Source organism: Merops nubicus, unplaced genomic scaffold (assembly GCF_000691845.1).
Source record: "Merops nubicus isolate BGI_N331 unplaced genomic scaffold, ASM69184v1 scaffold27119, whole genome shotgun sequence".
Classification (NCBI taxonomy): domain Eukaryota; kingdom Metazoa; phylum Chordata; class Aves; order Coraciiformes; family Meropidae; genus Merops; species Merops nubicus.
In genome coordinates, this window is record NW_008633500.1 from 24,036 (window position 1) to 51,829 (window position 27,794).

A 27,794-nucleotide genomic window follows, 5' to 3' on the forward strand; every position below is an offset into this window, starting at 1 on the left:
CAGAGGGCGGCATCAAAAATAATGAAGCCTGTGAGTCAGTGAGCATTGCCTGGCCAGCTGAGAGGGAACTGAGCCTCCCTTTTCCAGAGAAGTTTGTGTGCTGTCATTGCACATCATTAATGCTCGTTGGTTTATGCTCATTCACTGTAATGTTGCCAAAAAAGAAAAAGGGCAGTTGGTCTTTCCGCTTCCAAAAGCTGGCTGCTTCAAAGGTGACGTGATGGTAAAGGAAAAGTTTCTGTAGCACTCCAGAGCGATTGTTTGATTCTGCCGCTGCCCTTCCTCCACCGTTTTCCTCTCCCAGCTGGCTGCTCTCCTGCCAGTCCCATTCCCTGGAGAGGGACTTGGAGCAGCTCACAAACAGCTCCACCTAAGGTACAAAGGTTAGGGTGGGCAAACTTCCTGATTGACACTGGTCCCTCCCTTTTTTTTTTCCCCTTTCTGGATCCCCTACTGGGTCTTTTTTTGTTTCTGAATAAATTCTCTTTGCTTCAGTCTCTGGGGGTGAAAAGTTTCAAAGCTGAGAAAAGTTAACTCATGGAGATGGAAGTGGTGGGTTTGAGGCTTCTGTAGCACCCATGGTGCAGCCGAGATACACTTGTATGTTTAAAAGGGATATTTTAATTCTGTTCTGTCACATTCTGTCTTTTCTGTATTCAGGATCCCAGTTCACCCTTTCGAGAACACGCAGCATTGCACAAGTGTATTGCATATCAGCGTTTTTAGACTTCTAAACATCCCCAGGACTTCTGGAGGAAGAGGGTGTGAAATGGAGCAGAAGGCTGTTTGCTGCGTGTTGGGAGAGCCCAGTTACACACTGCAGGTGTGAAAGGGCCCAGAACATATCTGGGCTCCTCCTCAGCTGTTTCTTCAGCCCTCTTGGAAAGCCTGGTGCTTCCTCTCCATCCTCATAGCTACACACTGTCTGGCTTGAGCATTTTTGTCACAGGAAAGACAGCGGTGCCCTCCAACACAAAATTTATTATGATAATTTTTAAAAGTGCCCATGTGGTAGCTTTCTGGTGCACTCAGCCCACTGGGGAGCTTCTCATCGTGCCTCTTGTGTCAGCCCTGCCACCTCTTCTGCAGAGGAGCTTGGCTGTTGGGAGAGGCTGTTTGAGTTTCAGGTTAGAGCAACGGTCCTGCAAAGCTCAAAGGCTTCGATTTTCTGTCAGTCACTATTATTTTAATGTTTGCATTACAGGAGAGCCCAAAAGCTTCAGCCAGGGCAAAGGCCTCACAGGTCTGTGTAACTACAGGTATGTAGTAGATACAGACCTTGCCTTCAGGGTGGAAGGAAGACAGATAGAAATTCTAGCAATATTCATGTAAAATCTTGAAAGATCTGTGATTTGCAGTGTGTTTTGTGATTATCTTGGGAAGCTCTCACATGCCCATCTGTCTGTCCTGAATTGCCTGTTCTCCTGTGTTTCTGACAGCAGAATTAGGGCTAGAGGAGCCAGAGCTGTAGCCTCAGCCCCATAGCCTCTCACTGGGTCCTGCATCACAGCATCAGACATCCTCAGCAGAGAGGTCATTTTGAGCTATAGCTCATTATTTTTTCCTTTTGCTTCAGAACTCTTAAAGTCCCTGTCAGCTAGGGTTTAGCCAAAGCCTTGCAACTTGCCTTTTGTCTTCCAGAAATGATGGAGCTGAGCCCAAGGGAACAAATGCCGTTTTAATGGGCATCGTTGTGTAACTCATTACATAAGTCACCTCTGCCTTCAAAGGACTCGTGGCATAAATGGCAGGAGCGGTTGATTAAAAATATGCACAATAGCTTCATTATGACATAGGGAGAGATGTCTGCTGTTATTTTTAATCTGATAGCTTTTAAATATGTGCATCCAGCAGAGACCCAAAAGGCCTTTGAAAAGGAAGCCGTCTGTGGGATAAGGTTTTTAGACTCCACTTCATTCTTTCTGACAAGCTGCAGGAGTCAGTTCCAGCTGGAAAATGAACTGTAATTGTTTTTTAAGGCTTTGTCTCTAAAGCTGTAGGGTTTTGATGTATGAATACATCCAGAGTGAGAGAAGAGTGAGGGTATAGGTTTTCGGGTGAAGGTACTGTATTCTAACTTTGCAGGGGGTTATTTAGAAAAAAAATCTGGTTTCAGTTTGTTTGGAATGGTCCAAGCACTAGGCAACCTGAACAGTTGCCCAGGCCTACTGCTGGAGTCTGCCTGCTGTTCAGCTGTGATGTAGTGACAAAAACATGACCAGGAGGTCCAGAAGCAGCCAGGGCTTCATTTCCCATCTCTGAAGCCCCCCATGTGCTGGTTACGTGCAGCTGGTGAGGAGGACCCTGCAGCTGGAAAGTCTGCTGTGACTGAGCTCTGCACAAGGCTTGAACTTTGAGTCTGAAGTGAAGAATTTGCTGCTGGTTAGGCTGGTTGAGTTCACCAGCACGTCCCTACTGCAGCTTCATTTCTGGCATTGGTTTGAACCCAAGTGGAAAGTGACTGTCTGATGATGGCAGCGGTGGACGTTGGGCTTTGACTTGCTGGCTTTCTCCTAAGCAGCCTAGTTTCTTCACCCACAAGCACATAAGCTGATTTATCTGCCTCCTCTTGTGCTTCTTAATCCGCTGTCATTTAAAATCCACAGTGCTTTCCTCACCAGGTTTAGTTTTCTGTCAGCAGACTGGTGGGCAGCTGCTCTTTGCTGGAGCTGATGGAGCTGTCAGGGGACGGGGCAGCTCCCGGCTGACTGCGGCCAGCCCGGCAGGCTTGGGGGGGCTGAAAAAAACCTCCAGCAACCCTCCAGCTTGGGGGGGCTGCTTGGAGCGGGCACACAACGTGAGCTTTCTGGTGTTGTGTGTGTGGTCGGAGGCCAGACGCGTGCCGGGCGGGGAGACAGCCCGAGAGCAGAGCAGGGCCGTGACTCAACAGCTGGAGCGCGTTCAGCGCGGCCGAGCAGGAGCCTGCTCAAGGGGGGATGCAGTTAGCAACGAAATGAGTGACGTAGCCAAACTTCCAGTCAGAAATGAAGAGGCTCGAATCCATAGTAAAGTCATTTTGAAAGGATTTGTTTTTCCAGTTGTGTGCAGCAGCAGAGCATCCAGATGAAATAGGAGGCTACAGAAAGTCAGTGGTTCCTTTGAGACAGAAACACTTTGATACAACAGTGTTTTTTTTCCCCTTCCAGTTGAAATCACTCCATTGAGTTTATCACCCTGTCTTTTCCCATTCATCTTGTAAAAATTTGGACACTGCGTAGAAGTAAGTACGAGGTACCCTCCTCCTGCATGCCAGAAGGGAGAAAGAGAAGCTGAGAAAGCTGGTGCTGAGACTCCAGTTAAACACTGCCCGTTATTCATCAGCCTGGGACGAGGGTAATACGATAGAACGATTTCCAGTGGGCAGACTACCAAGCTCAGGAGCAACCTCAATGCTGCATTAAGGGGTTTGGTTACTGGAGACAGGCAGGAAGGGGCAGAGGGACAGAAGTGGTTTGAGCACTGCCATGGCTCTGTTCTCTGCTTCTCTCTGCACGTTATCAAATTATTTCATCTGTAAAGGCATGCTGTGCTGTGTGAACTTTTAAACTGGACAGGCAGGACATGTTGGATATTTAAATTAGGATATAGTGTAAAGAAAGGGACTTTCTCAAAGCAGACCAGTGCAATGGTAACCAGTCTAGGAAGTCTTGCTCAGCTGTGCTTTTGCAGGAGAGTTTCAGTCTTCATCTGTAAAAGCCTGGGTAGCTTTGTAGACCTTTGAGCTAGAACACCTTCCTATTTAAGTGCAACTTCTCTGTTACACCACTTCATCAAAATGCAAATTTGGTTTATAACACTTGAATGATATATCTGCTTGGAAACCATAAAGCCCATCGTGCTGAATAATGTCTGTTAGCATTCACTGAATGGAATCACAGCATCTCCACCGTGTGATCAGTGAATATGGGGAGAGGGACAAGGGCCTGCACTGTGATGGAGATGCTGTTCTGGAGTTACTGACTCACCCTCTGCTCTGTTTAGACAAGTTGCTTCACCTTTGTGCCTGCTTCCCATCTGCAGAGTAAGGTTAAGACCTAACTGTTTAAGGATGAGAGAAATATGTTTATAATGTGCTTGGAACAAGAAAAGCACTATTTTAAGCGTTAAGTGTAATTGAGTGTAAGAGAATATTGGTTTGTGACTCATTTGTTTAACTGCAAATGCATCAGAAACTTATGAGCAGATGAGATCTGGAAAATGCTTGTTGCAGATGGAAAGACACGGTAGTAAAAAGCTGCATTAATTTGTGATCTTCAAAGCAGGACTTAGCAGGGCTGTGCAAACAAAAACGTTTATTATTTTTGCCAATGTCAGCTGGTTTATTTTATTAGTACTATTTTAAGAGGTCCCTTTTCTGCTCCAGCCACTTGTTCCTGTCCTCGCTCTGTAGGTCTGTGTCCCCTCTGAGTGTGGCACACAAATGATTCCCTGTTTGGTGTGACAGAAAGGTGAAGAGAGCAAAGGGCAGTGGTTGGGCTGGTGGTGGTGGAGGGGATATCAGCAAAAGAGAAAGTTTCTCTGCTGGCATCTCCTTCTGGAGGTTCCTGACTCCTCACACACATTGGTGCAGTCATTTGGGTGCTTACCCCATAAAGATGTATAGAGATGTCTGGTGAGAAGGGAATATAATATTAGTAGTCTTCTGAAATCTTTCTCCCTTCTGAACTTCTCATCTCTCCAAGGCAAAATCATCACCATAAGTAACCAATGGTTTTGTAGGTATTGAACATTTTCTTACTCAGCTTAGCAGTTTGGATCTTGCTGCAGCCCATGGAGGAGCCAGACGCAATTTGTTACTGCTACCATTATTTCCCTGTAGATTAATTATTGTAATTGTTTGCCAGTTCTTGAAAAATAAATTCAGAGCCATGACTTCTCTTGGCAAGCATGTGTATGCCTGCATGTGTAGAAATTCTCATATGGGGTGCGAAATAAACACAAATTATTTTCTTGAGGAGAGCACAGAAGCATTATCAGGCAGCCAGGAACTGTTTTCAGTGGTGACCTTCAGCACCCTGTGGAGCCAGAGAGGTTTTAAAGGTTTGGAGATCCCCTTGGGGATGTAAAGCAATGACGTAAATTGTTGCTAAGTTAGGGTGCCAGCTGCTGTAAGTGATTCTTCAGAGGCCAACTGATACGTCTGCATTTATCTGCAGTGACCAAGGTTTTTAGTGCCTCCCTCCTGACTGCTTTAAACAGGACTTTATGATACATAAAAGAAGATTTTGAAAAAATTTACTCCTGTAAATGGAGAATGGATCTGCAGCCAGACTAGATTGGAACTGGTGCTGATGCAGCTTCCATTAATAGGATGCCTGCAAAATTTTCATCTGGAGGACATAACTAACCCAAGTTTTGGCTCTGGTGAAGGTGTTGATAGCAAGGTCTTAACATGCTACCAGGAAACCAAGTTTAAAGGGAGACAGCCCTTTTGGGGAGGCAAGCACAGGTTCCTTCCCTCCAGCTGTGGTTGGGGGATTTCTGGGTACGAGGAGCGGTGTTTGCACTGCAGTGTGATATTTAGCTGGCGAGTGCTAGATTTGACTCAGCAGCCTTTTCTGTTTGCTGTCTGCATGCTAACAAGGTGGTGCAGTGCTGCATGCATGGGACTCTGTCGGGTTGACTCATTACAGCCAGTGCCCTCCATTCCCCAAAAAATCTAAAAGAAAAATGAAACCTACAGCAAAACTGCCTACTGTACTTGATAATGTAGTTAAAGACAAGTTTGGTGACTTCTGCTGAATTATCTGGGTCACTAGAGAGCAATTCAGGCCTTCATTTATTAAAGTGCTCTTTGCTCAAAATGCATTCTAAATTGCTCTCTACAAGGCAGCTTAGTTTTATTTAGCTTCGTGGCTAAAGAGATAAAAATATATCTCAACGGTAAGTCTGCATATGGCATGATAGCAAGCCTTTGAGACTTCTGCTTTTAGATATTCAAAAAATGATGAAAATACAGTTTTTAAAAGGGTTGAGCAGTTCTGTAATTAAGCTTCTTCAAGGATGCCCCAGTATTGAAGCAGTTCCTCTGTTTTCTGGTTTCCATGATGGGTTTGAAGTGAAATTCATTGCCAATGACAAGGACTGGCATTTTTGTTCAGGTTATCCAGGGAGCCACATTCAAAGATGATGCTACTAAGCAAGTAGAGATCAGTAGCCTGGGAAGGGCAGTATGTGGGACCATGTTTTCCTTTCATGAAGCAGCCTCTAGTCCCAGGCAGAACCCTCCCTGCACACCCACGGTGGCTGCTGACACCTGGCCAAGACACAGGCAGGAGCTCTGCTCTGCCAGAGCTCTGTGAACAGGTCACTTCATCCCCTGGATTCACTTGCTGTCTGCAGGAGAGGGATGATGATTGCCTCCTTTGTAAAGTACTTGGGGATCTGCTGGAGATAAGTGCTTTTCAGAGGGGTGTTTTCTCTCCATGGCACAGAGCAGTAGCAATCCCACTGTCCATGCCTTTGCACTGCAGCATTGCTGCCTGATGGTGATATTGTGGTGGGAGAGCCATAATTTATTTTTTTTAATTCTGTTCCACTCAATAAATTTACATGGTTGCAATGTTTTTCATAGGCTGGTCTTCCAGATAATGATTTAACACAATGTGCTTTATTTCAACAAATTTACTCTAGCCCATTAATGCATTTCTGTGTCTTTCTAGATTCTGAGCGTTCCCATCTCTCCTCGTTCACTATGAAGTTGAAGGGCAAGTTTCATTCACCAAAAATAAAGAGAACCCCTTCAAAGAAAGGAAAACAAGCTGACCTGACAGTGAAAACACCAGAGAAGGCAGCGAACAAAGTAAGCAGACAAAGGACATGTTCTGTTAGTCTTGCTGGTTTCTTGCTTGCTGGTACTCAGTTTGTCAAAATCTGGTGTGTGACCTTGTCCTCTGCAGAATTCTAGAGATTTTTCAGGGATCCTCAGGGTGACTTCATGGCTAGTTATAAACTGTGCTGAGTAGTATAAAGTAAAGAGCAATTAAGGCGTGTACTTCCCTTCAGAGAGCCTGATGAGACCTCCTTCCATAAGCATTCAAATATCTCAGTATGGAATGTAGTGTATGGTCTGACACATCCTCCCCACATGCACACCCTATGGTTATGTTTACAGCTTCCAAGTAACTGCCTCGTTTTGGGGTGTGATCCTTTTAAAAACCCCAAAACCCAGGCGAGCAGATCCCTGATGCTGGTCCAAAAATGTGCTCAATCTCTGCTGACATCAGGAGGGAGTGTCAAGCAGAATCAAGCAGCTGCTGATTCCAACACACTGTTCCTCAGACCCAACGTACCAAGTCTTCTAAGAGCTGAGGTCACCACTCTTTCGCAGCACAAACCTATCCAAGTGTTATCTGCTCTGCCTTTGTGACCTGCTGAGGTACACTGGAGACTACCTCTGACTATGGTAATGCAGTCAGATTTCAAGTATAAATCTAAGCCAACAGTTAAGAACAGTTGGAGTTATTTATGATAATTCAAAATCTTTTCCATTTGTTGTAGAAAGTCTTATCCAGTGTTCAGCACCAGACATGTAAAAGTGTTCAGCTTATCTCTGCTGAGGACTGTTGTGTTATTGAGAGTAGTCAGCTAGATAGAGTTATCTTACACTGTATGATGAGCTTAACACCCAGAGAAGTCACTGCAGGGCTTCCTAGCCCTATTCTGCACCATCAAGTGGAAGATGATGAAGCTTTTATTTCCCAGGCTGTAGGTTTTTTCCCTCAGGGCAGTGTGGATGTGTTTTCTAGGGAGCTGAGCACCTTGCATTGCTGACTGCTATATTAAAAAAGAAAATAAAAATACCTGAGAGTACTCCTTAAAGGCTTTTAATTCCAACAGTGTTTCAGGGTGGTATATTGAGGTAACTTAGAAGCCTTCCTTTAAATGGATATGTGACTAGAAATTAAATTAGAAAATGAAAAGCCCTTTTCAAAATGCTGTTCTGTATGTTAACATGTTAATAATAGCTGAAGTTTTTGCTTTTCTTTCTTTTCTCTGAAAAACAAGGCAAAAGGATATCCTGATAAGGCATGCTGAACATGTAAAACCCTTTTTTTCTGTACCAGTAGGGATTTTTTTATTGGGGAACAAAACTCTTGCAATAATTTTTATTACAGTACATGATTATTTAAGCTGTATACATTTTTATACTGTGAAATATTGTTGGTTTATGGCTCATTCCTTATCTATTTTAATAGCTGCTGTCTAACTAATCTATTAGTTGGATGCAGTCAGCTCATTAACTTTGTGTGGAGGGAGTGGAGCAGAGGATATGCCTGAATTGTGACCAGGTTCTCTGACTGGAATACAGACATCAGTTGACAAACAGGATATTTTCTGTGAGAAGACACACTTGATAAAGCAAATATCATCCTTTCCTCCTTCTTAAGTGCTTAAGATGCTATTTTTATACTCTTGAAGTAGATAATCACTGTAGTGCAGAAATAGCAATACTAAAAATGAATGTAAAATCAGTGTGTAACCTGAAGGTTATGCTCAGCCCATGCAGACGTCTCCTTCTCCTCTTCCCCTCTTTACATAGATGTGGGCATCATAGGGGGAGGTTTTTTCAGAGCCTCCTTTTGTCCCCTGAACCCCATCTTTGATTCTTACTGTAAGGCTTATTGTAGGAATACTAGTGTCCTTCAACACTGTATGCAAAGTTATAATAGGTTTTTCACTGCCAAAATGCAGAGAGAGCCTGTTCCAGCTTTTGTAATTGGGTGTATTCTATACAGCTCCCTGTAACCCTTTCTGGGTCAGCTCTATCTCTTACTTGGTGCATTTGTAACGATTATTACAGATTGTAAATTTGTCATGATTAAACTGAGAAGTGGAATGTGTTCAGGTCCTCTCACCTCCCCCAGAGGTGCATGTTTACTTTGGCTTCAGGGACACACCTAGGTGTTTGATGGAAAAACTTATCATTAGTCTTCTGAGATGCAGACACTGGAATATATTATCCTTCCATCCCACCAGGTTGTTACTCTTCTCTCTAGATTTATTGCTGTTGGTCTCAGGCCTCGGCAATTAAAGCATTGAATATCAGAAACTTCAGCCTTGTAGCAACAACTGACATTTATGTGTCTGAGGTCTGTAGCAGAACCTGCAGTCCATGTGGGATTTCTGGGCTTTCTTTGTGTGTTTGTGTGCACACACATACACCTAAACATGGACGTTTGGACCTCCGGAGGGGATTGATAAAAGGTGCTCTTGGGAATTGTCAGCAATTAAAGCATTGAATATGAGAAACTTCAGCCTTGTAGCAACAACTGACATTTATGTGTCTGAGGTCTGTAGCAGAACCTGCAGTCCATGTGGGATTTCTGGGCTTTCTTTGTGTGTTTGTGTGCACACACATACACCTAAACATGGACGTTTGGACCTCCGGAGGGGATTGATAAAAGGTGCTCTTGGGAATTGTCACCCAAAGAGACAGCAGGGATGTTGCCAATGGAAAGGGCTGTGTCCTGCAGGGTGGCTGGATTTGCATGCCGTGATGTGCTCAGCGGAAGGATTTCTGTTTCCTCTTGCCATTTTCAGCCCTGAACTCTGAGGGCCAAGCCCATCCCTCCCATGTGCCAGGAGAGTGTTTAAGCTATTAAGTCGCAAGCCTTGCTGCAGGAAAGAGTTGTTGAATGAAACACACAAACAGCCATCAGAGCAGGAACTGCAGCCCCTGTTTTTTCACTTCTGCTTGAGAGCTCTGGCCACTGGGCCATACTGGTCCTCGCTCAGGGAACATACAGGCTCTCTCAGCCCTGAAATGTGGTATTGCTTCATGTGAAGTGCAAAACCTTCATGGGGGGGACTGATCCTCTCCATAGTCTGCAATAAAGTGTGTGGTGGTGAGGAGACAGGCCTGAAAAATGGGCTGTCATTTTTGATATCGGTGAGTTGCCGGAATGTTCCCCAGCGAGGGCATTGAGGGTGGCTGTGAGCTGCAGGTCAGAGCCTGAGGTGCCTGGCAAGCAATACTGGAGTGGAAGCAGCAGCAGGGTTTGGGCACTCCCCAGATGAGATGGAAAATGACAGGGTGGTTTGCAGATCTTGGACTGGGACCTAAGACTTCTAAAGTTGGAGCTGGATGGAACTTGGGACTCTAATTCTTTTATGCAGCTGGCCCCAAATTACTAACCAGCGCTACCTATAAATTGTTCTTCCTAAAACCTTTTGGGCTACTGGCCTGATTTTGCAGAAAAGCAGTAGTTCAACGGCCGGCAAGAGTGTGGAGAGCACACAATGCCCATAGGTCATTAATTCTTGAAGCTGAATTTACTGAGGAGATAATGGATGAAACCTGACTCTGCTAAGCTCTGCTCCTTTTCTAGCAGTGTTCAGTAGTTAATTTAAATCTCACTTAGGAACAACTCATGACATTAAAAGTCCTCCAGGCATACTCTGGTAAACTTTTTAACAACATCCCTGTCCAGAATGCCATTAAGATATCATGTATCACTACTGAATTTCCTCCTTTGGTGTTTGTGATGGCATGGAAGTTGGTTACCACAGCTCAGTTTTATTCCTGTGAATTGTTCCCTTCTGCAACATTCATTCACCAGTGCCAAAACTGAACTTTCAGAGGCTGCCCCCGTGGAAAGTGTGTGAGTTCCCTTGTTCCAGCAGCATCACAAAGTGGCTTAGGTTAGAGTCTGATCAGAAAGGTGTGTTTTATTTGTGAATGGAGAGACAACACTGTAGCCCAATTTCATGCAAATAAGCATATGGGAGTCAGCAGAATTACTCAGAATAGTAAGAGGGAACACTACATAAATCATTGAAACTCTCAGGGATGGGTGCAGAAATGGAGGCACCTTATTTGGATTATCTTGGAGTTTGGAAGTTTTTCTGATTGTGGTTTGGTTTTCTCTGTCCCTTTGGCTGATCCACTTCATTTACTGATTAAAAAGACCTTTTGATAGGAGAATGTGCTTAAGATAAAAGGATTTTAATTGCATCAGAGGGACAACTCTATCTAAATCCAGTACTGCCACTTCCTTTCTTGCATTATCATTACTGTCTGCACTGGCTATGGTTTTTTTCCTTCACCCTCCCAGGTTGGTGTGTGGGTTTCAAAGCAGTGCCCTTCACATCATCAATAGTGTTCATCTTGGCCCAAAACTGATCAAGGTTAGCATTCAGTTTGGAATGCATGCAGTTCAGGAAGTTAAAGTGTGGGAGCAATTTGGCACCAGCTACTCTTTTAAAGTAGTAATTCCATTTTAGTGTGTTTGTGGCAGAAAGTTTTTTCTCTGGTCCTTGTGGAATGTACCTCATTCAGCATCGCCATACTTCAGGTAAGTTCAAGTCACTTTGCCCTTAAAAATCCTGAGGTTTTAGTGTCTCTCTCCTTTTTTTCTCCTCTTCAGAACGTGTCGTGGCTGGAGGAGAAGGAGAAGGAGGTCGTCAGTGCACTGCGCTACTTTAAGACTATTGTGGACAAAATGGCAATAGATAAGAAAGTATTGGAGATGCTGCCAGGCTCAGCCAGTAAAGTGCTGGAAGCCATCCTACCCTTGGTGCAAACTGATCCACGCATCCAGCAAAGGTAAAGCTCCTTCTTGGGTTTTGGTCCCAACTTCTCTCCTTCTTGTGTCTGAAGAATGACTTTATGCTGGAGACAGGATGTGCTGCAGTGGCTAGGAAAGTGACTGCTCTTTTTGCTAACTGTGTGATAGGTTTCAAACATAATTTAAAAGTAGGTCCCCTGCTGTGAAGAAGCCCATGCTGTAGAAAGATAAAGCAAATCAGAATCGTTCCAGAGAGGAGGAAGGCCTAATTCTTGGCATAAACTTGGAAATTCATCATTTGCTAGCAGGAGATTCTCCTCAGATGCTAATGCTCTTTCTACAGTCTGTGATGGTATCCTAAAAGCTAACAAATCCAATAGCTTTTACCTGAAAAAGAGTTTATCATCAGGGTAATCCCTTTGTGTGTTCAGTTTATCCACTCTGATGTTAGAGAAGTCTGAGCCTGCACTCTTAGCTGCTTTTTTTTTGATTTTACGGGATCAGATGCAGAAGTAAACAGATGTACTTCAGTAGATTAACCAGTCCAAGTTCATTCCTGTGCGCTCTTAACAGATTATTTGTTTTATGTTTTAACAGATTATGTGTATTATGTTTTAACCAGTTAGGCAGTGGGTTTGGAGCCAAAAAAAAAGTAAAAATTTACAAAGCAAAGCTCAGTGAGGATTATAAGAATTTGTGGACTTCTCAAGGCATAGAGATAGAGCTGCTGTTCATCCCATAGATGCTGGAGCAGTTGATTTCCAGAAAACAAGCAAGCGTTGTTGAATAATATAGGAAGACCAAAATCAGCACAGACAGAAAACAGCACAAAACTAGACAAAGAAATGCAGTTGTTTAGTTCCTGAAATCCTGTCAATTTTTGTGCTGTTCTCATTTGTTTTCCCATTAAGTACCTCCAAAATTTTTGTTTCAAGTTGTTTATTTCTGTTCTGGTGCAAGAAGGGTTTATGGCATAGCCAAGACAGCAGTAGGGTGCCAAATGTTTGCAAACAAATATTTTGTGCTTGTATCTGATGGTACGAAGTGAAGAGGCAATGGGGGAGTTTCAGAGCTGTGGCTGGGGCAGGAGAGATCAAATTTGGGTTAGATCTGTAGAACTACAAAGAGCAAGAGCTGTTAGAATGGGAACATTCATCAGGCTTCTGGGTACAGAGAGAAAAGTTTCTTCAATTGCTATCAGGTTTCCCAAAGCCATTAAATTCCTGACAAGTACCTGCTTTCACTTGATAGAAGAAAGAATGAACTTACCCCTTACACCAGGAGAACATGTTAAATGTCAGAAAAACATTTTAGGATAGAACATGTCATCTCTACAGTTGCTTGCTTTGATTTGTGTATCCACTGGGTGTTTGCTGGGTGATATTTCCTACCAAGAATATATTTGGAAATAAATATCAACTGAGGATGGGGCCAGTCTCTTTTCAGTGGTGCCCAGCGACAGGACAAGGAGCAATGGGCACACACTGGTACCCAGGAGATTCTACCTAAACATAAGGAGAAAATTCTTTCCTGTGAGGGTGATGGAGCCCTGGAATAGGCTGCCTAGAGAAGCTGTGGAGTTTCCTTCTCTGGAGAGATTCCAGACCTTCCTGGACATGATCCTGGGCAAGCTGCTCTGGGTGACCCTGCTTTGGCAGCAGATTGAATGAGGAGATCCCTAGAGGTCTCTTCCACCTCCCACTATTCTGTAATTCTGCAAAGTGATCTTCAGCAGCAGTATTTCAGACAGTTCTATTCTTTAAATTCCTTATGCCCTCTCTCTTAGTAGAGAATTAATGCAGCCTTGACAGTTGACTGTCTGTATTTACCTATACAGGAGTTTTCATAGTCAGCAGTCAATGGAGTCCTCTACATAGTGAGAAATCTCTCTTTCTGGAAACCTGTCTTACTGCACTGATCCCTTTGTGTGTTCTGCCTTGTTTAGCCTCACAGAAAAAAAAAAAAAAAAGAAAAGGGGGCTCTGACATTCTCCAAAAGTCACATCCTTTTGTGCCTACCTACGTGCTTTATTTCTTTTGAGTAGTGGTGGGACACAAAGGGGTGATTTTGATAGCAAATCCCCCTCAAGAAAAGTGAGCAAGACTTATGTCAGTGTGGAAGAAAGCCCTACAATTATTGTTGGACTTCTTTTTGCTTTAGGCAAATCATTTGCATCAAGGAAAAAAGTAATTAAATCTAGCACAAAATGGGCTTTCAATTACCGCCTCCTTAGAAGGAAGCAGAGTGAAGATTAATGGCAAAGAAATCAAAGCTGTACAAAGAGATGGGGGAGGGCCCTATTTAGAAAATATATCCTACCAAACTAATTTCATTTGAAATTAGAACAAATGGCAAGCAGCATGCTTTAAAAAGAAAAAAACAAAACAACCAAAGAAAAAAGTACTTCTTGTTGTTTGTATCCCCTGGTTGTAACTTGACAACAGTTCTTTCCCCAGTCCTGCAAACCTCAGTCACCTAAATAATCTCATTGAAGCTTGTGGGCTTGATTCTCTTCTTGCAGATAATGAAATTACTGGGGTTAAGCCAGTATAAAATGGATACCAAAGAGAAATGGGAAGATTTGGAACACTCATATCAATAATGAGTGCAAGTTTGCACCTTCTCTTATCTCTGTATGGGTTTGATGCAGTTTGATTGGACTTTACAAAGAATTGTTGAAGCGTTGCCATGAGCAGTACTGTAACACACCTTGTTTAGTAATGAAGTAAGTGCTTTCAGAATGGCCAGGAAAATGCCTGTGAGCACTGTTGGTACAGTTAACTTTTATTTAGATTTGTCACCCTTCCAAAAGTCTTTTTTTTTTTTTCCTCCTTTAGAACAATAGCTTCAATTCTGTTTCTCATTAAAAACAAAACAAAGCAACACCCTTCCTCTTCTAAACCTGAAGTTCATTCAGTTCAATTTCTGTAAAGAAGCAGGTTTTAATTACATGTTTTCAGGCATTATAAACAGTGAGGAAATGATTTGTAAAGGAATGAATACAGTCAGCTCTCAATTATCCAAGATGTTTTGGGGGACAGTTAATAAGGAAGAGGGAAATCATGGATAATACTGAAATAATATAATTTAGACTTAAATATTTACCTTTGAAGTTAAGGCATAGGAAGGAGCTGTAAATTAAAAGGGAAAAACACATTCCTTTTAACATGACTGTGTTAACTGGCAGCCCAGATAATTAATTCTATTAACTGAGAATGAACTGTTGATTGTACAGACATCCTGTTGGGTGCTTTAGAACAGGAGAGCAACTGCAACAGAGGGAAAACTCAGGCTTTGCCACCAGCCAAACACAGATTTTGAATGTCAGAGGAGGAGAACAATCAGATTTTTAAGAGTGTGAAATCATTTGGTGTCTCCATAATTTCATTTTATTCTTTTCTCAACTCTTTCCTCCCCTGGGATCCAGCTCTGCCATCTCGTCCTGCTACAGCCGTGTGTACCAGAGCCTGGCCAACCTCATCCGCTGGTCCGATCAAGTGATGCTGGAAGGTGTCAATTCAGAAGACAATGAGATGGTGACAACAGTGAAGGGTGTCATAAAAGCTGTTCTGGATGGAGTCAAGGTACATGAGTCAAATAATGTAAATTATATTATATGGAGTATATAAGAATGTATTTTAGAAGAGATCTAGCTGAAAGAGGTTTATAATGTAAAGGTCCCATTCTTGCCTTCAGTAAATGACCTCTTCAGTCAACTGCTCCATAAATGAAATGCCCCTGCTTGGAGTGCTGGTTAAAGTGCACAAACAGTTTGGCTGTTAGTGTGCACTTCTGAAATGCTCACCCTGGTATCTGGATGAATTGGAAGAATCAGTAGATCTTAACTGAGCATTGTATTAAATTTTCATCACGTCATTCCCAGTCTCCCATGCAGATTAGAATCTAGACAGAATTTGCCTATTTTCTGTCAAAATATGATGGAAATTCTTCCTGGCAGTGCCCATGGAGAATCAAAAACTCCAGCTCCATCTTTTAACATAAATTTCAAGGGACTCGTCAGCGATACATCACCACTTTCAGCAGCTGGATTAGGGTGTGGAACAGGTGATGAGCTAAACTCAGTTTTCTGGAGATTAATTTACGTCAGGAATGGCAACGTTTAACAGAAACCTTTGTATCCTTTGTGAGACCTGCTTACAGCATTCCCTCCCTGCCCCTCCCGGGGAGAGCTGTTGGCTTCCCTTCTACCTCCCAGTAAGTTTTTCATACCCATTATTGCTGTTTCCCTGGCTTGTCTGATGGCTGCAGAGGTTGTTCATTCAGCTGTTCTAGCACTGCAGTGAAAAGTTTGCTTGACCTTGGCTCAGGGCACCAGCAGAGAGACCATCATATCTCCTGGGAATCTTACTTTGAAAACTGTAGAGAATGTTATCCCTCTTTCAACAGCAGGGCTGAATCTAAAGGGGAATGTTTAGGTCAAGTATAGAAGGGAAGTTGGGGTAGAGCTTCAAGAACTGCAGCAGGTGTTTCACCTGGCTTAGTGTACCAGGAAGAGCATCCTCCACTGTACTCAAACTCAGTTTTTATTAACTGGAGATGAAGTGGGTCTCCCAGGCTTTGGCAGTCATATTTTCGGGAGTCTTGGTGTGGTGTTTGCATGCTCTGAATATCTCTTTGATATTACTCAGACACAGACACTAAAATCTAATATTATTTATCAAGCTTTTTAAACAAATGTCTTTGGAATAAAACATTCCCATCATCTAAAAGAAGACAGATTTTCCAGGATTATTTTGCACAATATGCCCTTTAACTTTAAGCTCCAGATTTAAAAACTAAAGCCGGTCTTAAATTTGCACAGCGGGATAGGGAAAATGAGTTTAGCCTGAAGTCCCAGATGCTGTTGGCATTGGAATTCAGCAGCAATTTGCAGTACATGAAGGTCTGAGCCGTGGTGCCTGGACTGTAACACCCCAGCAACCAGCGAGTCAGTGCCTCTGTCAGCACTCCATGGATCTGCAGCTGCCGTGCAGAGCCCCGTTACCGCCGGATCCGGGACAGAGCTGTGTAGTCTCCTTGCATGAGACTTGGACACCCGCTGTCCTTTTACTTCAGGCAATTTTGGCTGCCCTGGTACCTGCTGCCTTCCAGGCTGCCCGTGTGGGCGGGTGGAGGGGCTCGGGGGCCTGCTCTGCCAGCCAGCCCAGGCTGGAAGCGATGCCGGCGTGTCCGCCAGGTGCTAAGCTGAGCTATGGAGTGGTGTGGCTATATCAGTCTTTACTTTGTTGTTGGACTAAAAGCTATTTTGGCCTTCCAGTTGGAGCTGTCTTGTGTCTGGTCAGCTTAGAGCATGGGCAGAACAGATGTGTGGCTGTCTGGGTAGAGGCAAACATCTGCCCACCGAGAGGTCAGCATTTGGAAGCAGCATGCACTCATCTACTGCACAGCGAGGAACAAGGTTTATTTTAGAAGGGCCAAGCCAGCTCTCAGATCTTGAAGCAGAACTGAAAAGTTGGACACTTCTGTGCTGTGGAGAGCCTTTTTTGTTTTTCTGGCAGATCACACCAGATCCACTTCCACATTTCACTGCTTACTTCCCCCTTTATTTTCAGAATTGAGCATAAAGGAGTCTCTTGGTCACTTGTGTTACTTGCTGGTTTGACCTCAAGTTTTAGTTTTGAGAGACATATATAAGAAGGAAAAAAAAAAAAATCCTTGTTTTGATTATGTAACTTCTTAAAAATCCATCTCATTTTGGAATTTCCAGCTTGCTGAAGTAGCATAAGTTTGTAGAGTGGCTTTAATTATCTCTAATAACTGCTGCAGGAATCTCTTTACTTGCTGATAAGGAACAGCATAATGTGCATCTGGCTCGGGTGCGAGCTGATTACCTCCGAGTGCATACTAAAGATCTTGGCTTGATTTTCTAATGCTTGTTCTTATTTTGGGGTTAGTAGAGAGGAGAAAAAGGCAGGGACCAGGGAATCTGGTGATACTTGTCGAAGAGAGGTCCTCTCAGGTACTGCCAATTGCACATTGTCTTGGTGTTTGAAGGGAGGTGTTTGGGTTCGTTTTCTTTCACCGCCACAACGGTTTGAAAGATACTTTTGAGCCAAATCTCATTGGTTTTCTTCCCTGTTGTAATCTACACTCCCATAAGGTGGACAAATGAGTGTCTGTTATGACTGGCAGAATAGGAAAACTGAGTGTCAGGGGCTCATCTGTGCTGCTGCAGCACGGCTGCCTCCACCACAGCCTGCAGTGCTGGCATGAGCTTGGTTTGAGGTGTTAAATGGGGTGAAAAAAGGTGAGGACAAGGAGATGTTACAGTTTCCCTGCCAAAGCCCTTTCAGAGTGATGTTTAAGGATTATTTTGGCTTTTGATTTGAATGCCCATATGTGTTATTGTGCTCTTATGCACTGTCTGGAGTCAGTGTCCTTGCTGGGCTGCCTGATAGCCCCACAGGGTCCAACACTGAGTCCCTTAAAGTGCATGAGAGTCTCCAGAAACCTCCTCAGTGGTGGAAGTTTGTCCAGAGGGTGGGAAGGTGGCAATCCGTGTGTCATCACTCACTACTGACAGTGACTTGGGGCTTGGTGCCAGCTGCAGCTACAAGAGTCAAGTGATGTCCCTATGTGATTTCCAAATGGTCCCCAAGAAAAGCCTTGTTTGGGGTTTGGAGGCTCCCAGGTCCTGTGGTTGTTTTTTCCTAGTGATGATGTTCTGTAGACTTTATAGGGGGATTTTGAAAGTCTAAAAGAAATAGCAAGTCTTTCATTAAAATGGCTCATCCTGAAAGAGAAGATGAAACAGAGGAAAATACATTTTTTGAAGACACTCAGCAGAGAATTCTGAGGTCACTTCAGTGTCTGTGTTGCCACTGTAGTTCTGTGATGGAAGTACCTTAATGATTTTACTTTTTTGTATACTGTGCAATGTACATTACCACAGTGCAGCTGATAGCTTGTCAAAAGCCCTGTTGGTCTCTTGCTGCTTGTTGCAGAGTATGTCCCTGCTGGGGAACATGGACCTCCTTGGAGGTGGGAGCTGGCCAGGCTGGTTGGCTGTGTTCATCTTAGTCCTCTGCTTTTTCTTATCAGGGCACTTCTCAGAACATGCTGTTTCTTGCCACAGCTCTTGTCTGTCCATCCCAGATGAGAACATCTCCATAGCATTAGCCTGTGTGGACATCTGTATTTGCTCTGTTTGTGCTTGCTCTTCCTTCCCCACATGTGGGATTTTCCAGGACAGCTTCTGGAAAGCCAAGTGTTTTCTCATGGTTTTGCTTGACCTTGTGCACATTATTTTTCAGCACAGGCTTACACCAAGAATGTAAGTAAAACATCAAAACCAAAATCAGCTGTGATGGGCACTTGGGCTGCGTTTGCCATCCTTTGCACATCCAGCACAGTACTTATTCCTTGATATGATATGATATTATACCCATGGAAGTTCAGCTTTAAATAGAGCCTTATATAAGAATACATAGACTATTTCCCTTCCTCAGAAGGTTAATGACAACATCTCAGTTGCAGCTATTGCACTGAAAGAGCACTAACAGTTGTTTCCAATCTCAACAGACATGGACAAGAAGATGATACTGGAATGATGACACTGTACTTCAGGCTGCTTTAAAAAAAAAATTAAAAATTGATCCCATCTAGTTTCCTTTGCATACTGTGCTGGAAGCCAATACTGTCAGGAAACACTGCCAGTTTTCCAGCCTGCCTGCAAGAGGGCATGTGTTTGTATCTGTGAGCAGGGGATCTATTTGTCAGCCTCAAACATCCATAAAATGTTTTCTCCATCGTTCTGGCGTGAATGATTGTTGTTTTGACTGCTGGCAGACTTGTAGTTCAGGATTATCGTGCCCTTATCTCTTTATCCAGAGCCTTATCTGCCTATAACAGATACACTGCAGTAGTTCTTTGAATGATTAAGACTTCCATTGCTAGCATGTTAAAAGATGGCTTCAGGGGAAGCAGGCCTTTTAATAAAGGTGTTAACTGTTTAATTTTTTGTCGAGCATCTTGCAGAAAGCCTGCTTTTTGGAACAAATACATATCTGTTTATAAAATATAAAGCAATTATTTAACTTTTTTGCTGACTAGGTGAAGTACTCCACCATGTCAGGCTTTTTGTACTTAGATTTACATACATGAAGTCAATTTGCCTTTATTTAGGGTGCTGTGAGGACTAGAACACATTTGTTACGCTAGGGCAAAGAGGAAGCACAGCAGAAAGACACATGTGGGTTTGTGCAGAATCCCCATAGGGCCAGGGTTTCTGCACTTCACTCAAATATGGCTAAACTGCTGCTGGCTGCAGACTGCTCCTTGGGAGCAGTGCTGCATCATTTGTACAGCCCTGTGCCAGACTTACCCCCAGCTCAGCACTGTCTGTGGCTGTGCCATCGTTAGTCTGTGACCTGCGTAACCGAGTGTTTGCTGCAGTCACATCCCTTTCTGTGCTAGGGTGTTTGAGTGCAGCATTCAGCAGATAATCCTTACTCTCTTTTTCTTCCTCCACCAGGAGCTGGTCAGACTCACGATTGAAAAGCAGGAGCATCCCTCTCCCACAAGCCCAGTTAAACCCAGTTTACCAGCATGTAAATCAGACAGGTGGGTCACTGACAAGGATTCCTTCTGTGTACAGGACCAATATGGAAGGGATAGGTTCTGGCTACTGATAGCTGAATTAAGGGATCCAGTTGTTCTTCACAGAGGAGAACATGGTGTTCTTTGGGTAGCCTCATCCATTACAGCGGGACCACTGAAAGGGAATATGCTGTGATTGGGAAAATACCAAAATCTGGCAATGAAACGTCACTTGGCCATGACATATGCACATTGTATTCTGCATATACATGGAATCCCACCTGCAGGTGCAAATCCTGCCTTCTGCTGTAGCTGCCTCTCCTATTGCGTATGATTCAAAATATGCATTAATCTGTCAGCATGCTGCATTCCAGCACTGCTTTATCCTCTACAATCTGTGTTCTTCTTGTTGCAGCCCATCAGAACTTCCCCTTACAGACCGAGAAATGGAGATCCTCAACAAAACAACTAATCTGACTCAATCCAATGAGGTACTGACTGACTCCATGGATGAAGAAGTTGCACCTCCTAAACCCCCTCTGCCTAGCATTCGTGTGGCAGAAAACAGGTAATACTGGCCAGCCAGCTGACTGAAGAATACCAGCAGCTCTTACCAGCTTCTCATTTGTTAAACAGTCTTGCAAAATGTACACAAGAGAGGTCATGAAGGGGGTTAGTGATGCCTCTGAATTTGCAATCCTCCAGAGTAATCCTTCCTTGCTGCTGGACTCTGTTTATGACTTTGTGTTCTTTCTGTCTTGTCTTGAGCAGTAGCCTTCATTATCTCTGTTTTCCCTTCCTTTTATGTGAGGATAATGCATATAGCCCTGAGATCCATGCATGAGAGGCATCACGTAAATGTTTAAGAACCTTATTTAAAGCTGTGTGATTGCCACACTGTGTCTTGTGCTGTTGCATCCAAAGAAAAATATTCTGTTAACCTCAGTGGGCAGTTATCAATCTGTCCTGCACATCCAGGTTGTTCTGCATTGCTTATCAGCTTAAGAGTGAAAGGAACCAACGGTGCATGAAAAAGATCTTTTACTTGGTTGTTCTTACTCTGTTCTACGAGTAACCACATGAAAGTTTCTACATTCTATTTTGAGAAGGAAGAGAAAACCCCCAAACTGCAAGTTTTTGGTCTGTGTGTATGATGTTTTTTTTTCTCTAGTACTGGTGGTAGTGGATGGTGTGAAAAATACATGTTGTGGGCTAATTTGAACATGTGGCATCAAGGGATGTGGCTGGCAAAAAGAATCACATTTCTGTGTATTTCATGAATTGTCATGGGTTCTGTAAAATTTTCCTGGTAGGTTCCAGGAACAGAGTATGTGTTCTCTTGGGAACCTTGCAGGCTTGACGATTACCAGAATTCTGTGTCATTAGAAGCAAAAGTTAAAAGTTAAAGTCTTACTAGTTACTGCTGATGTGTGTATCTGAAATGGATCAGTGCCAAAACATGGGCTCTCACAGTAGGCATGGTGAGAGCAACACTGACCGTCTTGTTCTCTGACATTCACCAGGAGAGTAAAAGGGCAGGAAAATATTTTTTCCTGTCCTGTAAATTTCTGAATCTTTGAACAGTTTTCAAACCTGGAAGGTCTGAGGAGGAGAGACTTCTGTAAACGGAAACAATGTTTGGTCAACCAGAATATTTACTTTGGACTTCCACCACTTTCATTAAGAAATAATTACTGTGCTAATTAGCTCTATTAAAAGTAATTTTTAAAAGAGCAATTGGTTTTGTTTGAGAATTACAAACTCTTTTCCAACCTTAAAAAATAAATCACCCAACAAGACCTTACCTGTGAGAGTCATCTTAAATTAGTATTTATTAGCAGATACACTTTGCTGAATAGCTCCTGACCAGCTTTGGACAAGAACCTCTGAGCTTTGAGCCTGGCACATCAGAGGCTTTTTGGAAAACAAGCTTGTGAAGCCTCTAAAAGTTTTTTTTTCTTTTCTTTTCTGGAAGAGTAATGGAAGCATCAATGCCTGTTGTGTCTTGCAGCCCTCCACCAGCATTGCCCCCTAAAAAACGTCAGTCGGCACCTTCCCCAACCAGGGTGGCAGTTGTGGCCCCCATGAGTCGAGCCACCAGTGGGTCCAGTTTACCTGTTGGAATCAACAGACAGGTAATGCTGCAACCCCTTTGTGAAAACAAAGGGCATCATGCTGTGAACTGTAGCAAAAGCTCAGAGAAGTGCTGTGACCTGCAGCTGCACAGTTCCCTGCACGCCTCTGCTCGTCCCTCCTGTTCAGGAGAGCTCCAGAGGGGGACTTTTAGTGGCATGAACATCAGTATAATAAATAATATGAACAGCTTAATTTTATTTTTTATGGTGCTGTTGGATTTAGTTAGCAAATTGCTACAAACTTTGTTGCCTTGAGCTGTAGCAGAGCGTCACGACCTGAGCAGTTGAGTGTTGCTGGGTTGAACAGATCAGGGCACAGAGTGGCCAGTGAGCTTACTGAGATCTCACCAAGGTTTATTTACAGGCCAAGGGAGCATGTGACATATCAAGATCAGAAGTCTGTCTTCAGTCACCCTCTGAAACGTCTTTTAACCCAAACAGCAGTTTTGTGTTAACAGCACTACTGCTGGTGCTTGGCGAAATTTGTACATTTTCTAGTAGAAAAAATTGAAAACTTGGGACTGTGTATGTGTTAATTATATTCCATTGCGTGTGCTAGTCTGGGGTTTATGAAGTTATAAATGTCTGAGCTTGCTTTGCACGTTCAGGAACTTACTAACTCAGCAGTGACGACCTGAATCATACTGAACTGCACCAAAATCAAATCTTGTCCTCATCCCCAGAGCCTCAGCTCTGGCTGAGGGAGCCTCTGCAGTCGTTTGGCTGACCCAGATAAAGCTGTGGCCATTCTTCAGCTACTAGTACAGTCACACTTCAGTTGTTTGCAGGAGTGTGAATTCTTGAGAGGTTCACTCGAGAAGTTTGAGGTAATTTCTGAAATAGAAATGTAGTCATAGGTGCAGAAAGTTGTATCTCACTATAAATGGTTTTCCTTTCACATGCACTTAAGCTAAGCAATCATTTGCTAAAGACTCAGTTATTTAATGAGAAATCTTGCAGTCTGGTGACCTAGTACTTGTGTCTTGACAAGCAGTCATCAGACGTGTAGCAGTGAGGAACTCAGTCATCTTCTCAGGATCTGTGAAGTCCAGCATGGGTCACAGCACACCATGCCTTGAATCAAGAGCACACAGAGCTCCCCAGCATGGGCTCTTTACCAAAGAAGAGGTTTTCTGGGGTCCCAATGAGGTTGTCTAACTAGAGAGGTGGAGGAGCACTGAGCTTTTCCCCTCCCAGTTTTCTTAAAGCAGCTGTGCGGCGTTCTCTCCTCAAGCTGCCTCCTGCTTGCTGGCGAGCTACCAGGAGGGACGGTGATTTTTTTTTCAATTTTTTGTCTTCTTAAGGATTTTGATGTTGACTGCTATGCCCAGAGGAGGCTGTCAGGTGGAAGCCACTCCTACGGGGGGGAATCTCCTCGCCTCTCACCCTGCAGCAGCATCGGCAAACTTAGCAAGTCTGACGAGCAGCTCTCTTCTCTGGACCGCGACAGCGGCCAGTGCTCCCGCAACACAAGCTGTGAAACCTTGGGTAAGTGGGGGGCTGTCCAGGGCTGCTGGAGGAGCCCCCTTCACTTGTCTGGGAGCTGTCATAGCCATGATGCAGAAGTAAATGGATTGCACTTGCAACTGTCATCTTGTAGTCGCTGCAGGCGGCTCTGTGCAGAGCTGTATTCTGTCGGATAGGAAGAAGCCCAGGGGAATGTGTTTCCCTAGCTATAGATGGTTGTGTTCAAACTCAGTTCAGCTCTCAAGTGGAATGTTTTGTTGATTTCAGCCTTGTCTGCAGAACTGGGAGTCCTGGTAGACTAAAATGATGCTCTTGCTAAATACCGGAAAACATATAAATATGAAACATAAATAATCTCCATAATGATCTACCTATTGAGTTCTTATTTGTTTGCTAGTGTGAATAAATAATAGTAAGGCTGGATGTTATAGAAGGTGTAGCAGGATGGTCCCTGCTGCAAGGAGGTACCACTCTGATTAAATGAACTGATTAATTAACTGATGGAATAGGAGGGGCAGAAATGCAAAGGGCTAAACAGTGAAGGAGAGAAACTAATGCATCATTCTCCTGTCTCCTCTGTTTAACCAGATCAGTCAGATCACTATGATCCGGACTATGAATTCCTGCAGCAGGACCTCTCCAATGCTGATCAGATACCTCAGCAGGTGCCAGGTATCCTCAGCCCATTGCCAGAGTCCTTGGGTGAGTCTGGTTCCCCTTTCCATGGACACACTTTCCAGCTCCCGCAGGGCAGCTCTCCTCCAGTGGAATTTTGCAGTCTCTCGGGAGCAGCACAGCCAACAGAGACTCCTCCAGCTTTACCAGAAAAGAAGAGGAGGAGCGCAGCCTCTCAGACTTCAGATAACTCAGGCTGCAGGGTGTCCTATGAGAGGCACCCTTCCCAGTACGATAACATCTCGGAGGACGACATGCAGAGTGTAACATCTGTCCCATCAGTACCCTTCACACCGTTTGCTGCTGTTTTGCCTCTCCAGCAAGGAAACTCTTCAGCACCAGTTGAATTCATTGCTGAGTTTGCTGCTCCGGATTCTAACAGTGACCCAGAGAAGCCACCACCTCTGCCAGAGAAGAAAAACAAACACAGTAAGCAAGTTCTTATGGTTGGGTTTTGCTTTTACCTTTCCTTGCAGTTGTTGTGCTTCTGATGACCACTGAATAATGATGACTCTGAGGTATTGCCCTTGCTTACGTGAGGCTGAGTGTCAAAATCACTTACTGTCAAAGGCATGGAAAGGAAAGACCTTTGGCAGGCAGAGAATGATTCTTGGAGCCAGGAACAATCCAGGCCCAGGGGAGCTGGCATCATGCAGCATCTTCATTACTATAGTGAGAACATTTTATTTCTCTCTTTACCTGAGTGTGAATCTTTGAGGCACTCTGCCTTGCAGATCTTCCTGGTTTAGCCTCCCTTTTTATGTCCATTCCTTCTCCCACCCCCATTTTATGAAAGTTTTTCCACTGCAGAAAAGAATTGGATATTCTCCAAGAGCTCAGAGAGAGGGCTGCTTTTCTCTCCAGAGCCGAGCATTGCCAGAGCAGTTAGTTGGCAACTGGAACATAGTCACCCACATAACTGTGCAAGACAACACTATTAACTTAGCATCCAGTACTGGTGTTATGCTCTGGGATCTCATTTCCTTTGGATGCCTGAGAATTTCCCACATCGTTAAAACGAGCAGCCTCTAAATGGGAAGACTCATCATCCCCAGCCAGACTCCTGGCACACCACTGCTGACTGCAGCTCCAGCTCCCAACCTTAGTCTGATCTCCTTCATGGTCATGGCTGAAAACTTGTGGTACCTTTTGCCAGAAAAGCAGCCATAGTGATCTGCTGAGGAAGGCTGTGGACAGCATGGTGAGGTCCAGCAGATGGTAGTTCACTAGGGACTGGCTGGCTTTGCAGTTGTGTGTTGCATGAGGAGGTAACATTTACAAGATCTGGATCACCAGTGTTCCGTTGTATGGCTGGCAGCCCGAGTGAAGAGCTGATTGGAAAGTGCTGAGCTGGCTGCCTGACTCATTTCTGCAGTTTACAGTCTATTCCCTGAGAATAAGGTGGAAATGAGGTGGGTGTGTTGTGCAGCAGGCTCAGCATTCTGTCTGCTTCCATGGTAGGGTGCTGTGCCAGTCCCTGTTTAATAAAAAGTGTATTGGTTAAAAGCATGTCCATTATCCCTAAGTGACCAGCCCATGTTTGTAACCCTCTGGGATTTTGCTTGTAGCACACAACTTCACCCACCTGAAAGTGAGGGTTGTCTGGTACTTGTGTCCCCATATGCAGGAAATCACCTTTGTCCCTCTCTAGTAAGCAAGCAGCTAAAAGATACTGAAAGCAGCTAAAAAGGAGCTGAGATGTTTGTTTGTAGACAACAGAAAGGAAATAAATGCTGGCACAGGGCGTAGCCAAGGCTGTTTGTTATGGCTTGTGCTGTTCAAAATACTCCTTTGCAGTACCAGCTGTGAGGGCTGTGATACAGAGCCTCTTTCCATCAGGATCAGGTCCTTAGGGGCTCTGTGTATTGCTAAGGAAGGCTGGGTCCGGGTGGTTTTACACCAGGAAGACTGGGACCTGCAGGGAAATGCACCTCTGGACACGTAGGCAGCTTTAGGTGGAGTCCCTGGGTGAATCTTGGGGAGGAGGTGATTTGCCAGTTGAAAGGGAGACCTGAGCTGTTTGCTTTCCTTTTTCAGCCCCATGTCTTTGTTTTCTGTTATCACGTGAGATGTCAAGGAGTTACTTGAAAACAATTTTAAAAGCCATCTTCCCCATTATTGCCTGTGCAAGCTTTTAACCTCAATAGAAGGCCTTTCTTTGATGTTAGAATAGAGTTAATTGTAATCTGTCACTATCAGAAGCTCTTGGAGTATTGATCAGATTGCATTGTTAGGAGGGGTAGGAGCTGTTACCCTAATGTGTTGTCAGCTCTGATGCTTTGATAAAGCATCCTTGCTGCAAAGCTTCTAGTAGTATTTGGGCTGATACTCGACTGCTGTGGATTTTTTAATTGCACTCATGTGACACCGAGAGCTTGTTTTAGATTGTGTTTACTCCACAGTATATCACACCACAGATCTGTGGTTGTTAGTTTTACTTTTATTTTCAACATTAAAAGGGCAGTAAAACATTACTCAGGCTGTATGGTAGCACGGAGGATTTTTTTTTGCCTGGAGGCTGATGAGTGTAGATGTTCTTGTGCAATCACGTAAGTGAGGCAGTGCTGCTTCCACAACCCCAGCAAACTCCTGGGATCCAGAGGAGTTGCATGAATTTATTAAAAAGATCTAGAGCTCACAGAGGTGGGACTTGGTTGTAGTCCCTTTCTTATAGGTTATCTTCTGGTAGTTGGCAGGAAATGTTGCAGCAGAGACTTTGATGGTCTTTTTACTGGTAATATACAGCAAATCCTGCTTGAGCTAACCGTGTGGGTTGCTGTGAGCTGTTCTCAGAGGGACCTCCAAGAGTTGACTTCTGTATTATTTAAACAGAAGTGATAAGGCTTTTAGTCTGGCATGAATTATTTTTACTTTACTGTACATGTTACTCTGCTACAGGCAAATTACTCCAGACTTCTGCTAGAGCACCAGCATCGTGCTCCTGCTGTACAAGACAGACATGGAGCAGCTTCTGCCATGAAGAGCCTGGAGTCAGGAATAACAAGATCCTCTCCCCAGACAGCTTGGAAACTAGCGATGAGGCACTTATTCATGTTTCCCTCCCTGTCAGTGGGAACAAAATGCAGCCTGGTGCCCCGTAAGCAGCTGGTATTAACTGCAGGAGCCACGCTGAGGGCAGTCTGGGCTTAGCCAGCGGATAATGCGAGCTCTGAAAAACAGCTCTCATCCCAGAGGTGACAGCAAAGCCTGGCTCGTTTGACCTTGACTTCTCCAGGGAGTTGATGTGTGGTATAGCTTAAAAATTTCCCTTATTTTGGCTCTTGCCCATGCACACAGATCTGTTGTGCTCGTGCAGGGCCAGTTGTAAGACAGGCTGGTGACACAGTGCCAGGAGTCGGGCTGGACCTTCAGTCCTGTGCATCAGATACTTCTGTGCCTTACCTACATTGCAGGTGTCCTTCCTGCTGCTACTCTTCTAGCAATTCCT

The 27,794-nt window shown here is 44.0% G+C and overlaps 1 protein-coding gene across 1 annotated transcript in view; it reads left to right on the forward strand.

Moving 5' to 3' along the window:
* Positions 1-27,794, forward strand: part of RAPGEF1 (Rap guanine nucleotide exchange factor (GEF) 1) — an 82,130-nt gene that overhangs the window by 22,785 nt on the left and 31,551 nt on the right. The window contains exons 2-9 of the mRNA XM_008948277.1: positions 6,663-6,802; positions 11,370-11,548; positions 14,938-15,094; positions 20,005-20,093; positions 20,485-20,637; positions 22,081-22,204; positions 23,509-23,692; positions 24,269-24,775. Coding sequence (XP_008946525.1) covers positions 6,663-6,802; positions 11,370-11,548; positions 14,938-15,094; positions 20,005-20,093; positions 20,485-20,637; positions 22,081-22,204; positions 23,509-23,692; positions 24,269-24,775 — 1,533 coding nt within the window. The remainder of the gene's footprint in view (positions 1-6,662; positions 6,803-11,369; positions 11,549-14,937; positions 15,095-20,004; positions 20,094-20,484; positions 20,638-22,080; positions 22,205-23,508; positions 23,693-24,268; positions 24,776-27,794) is intronic.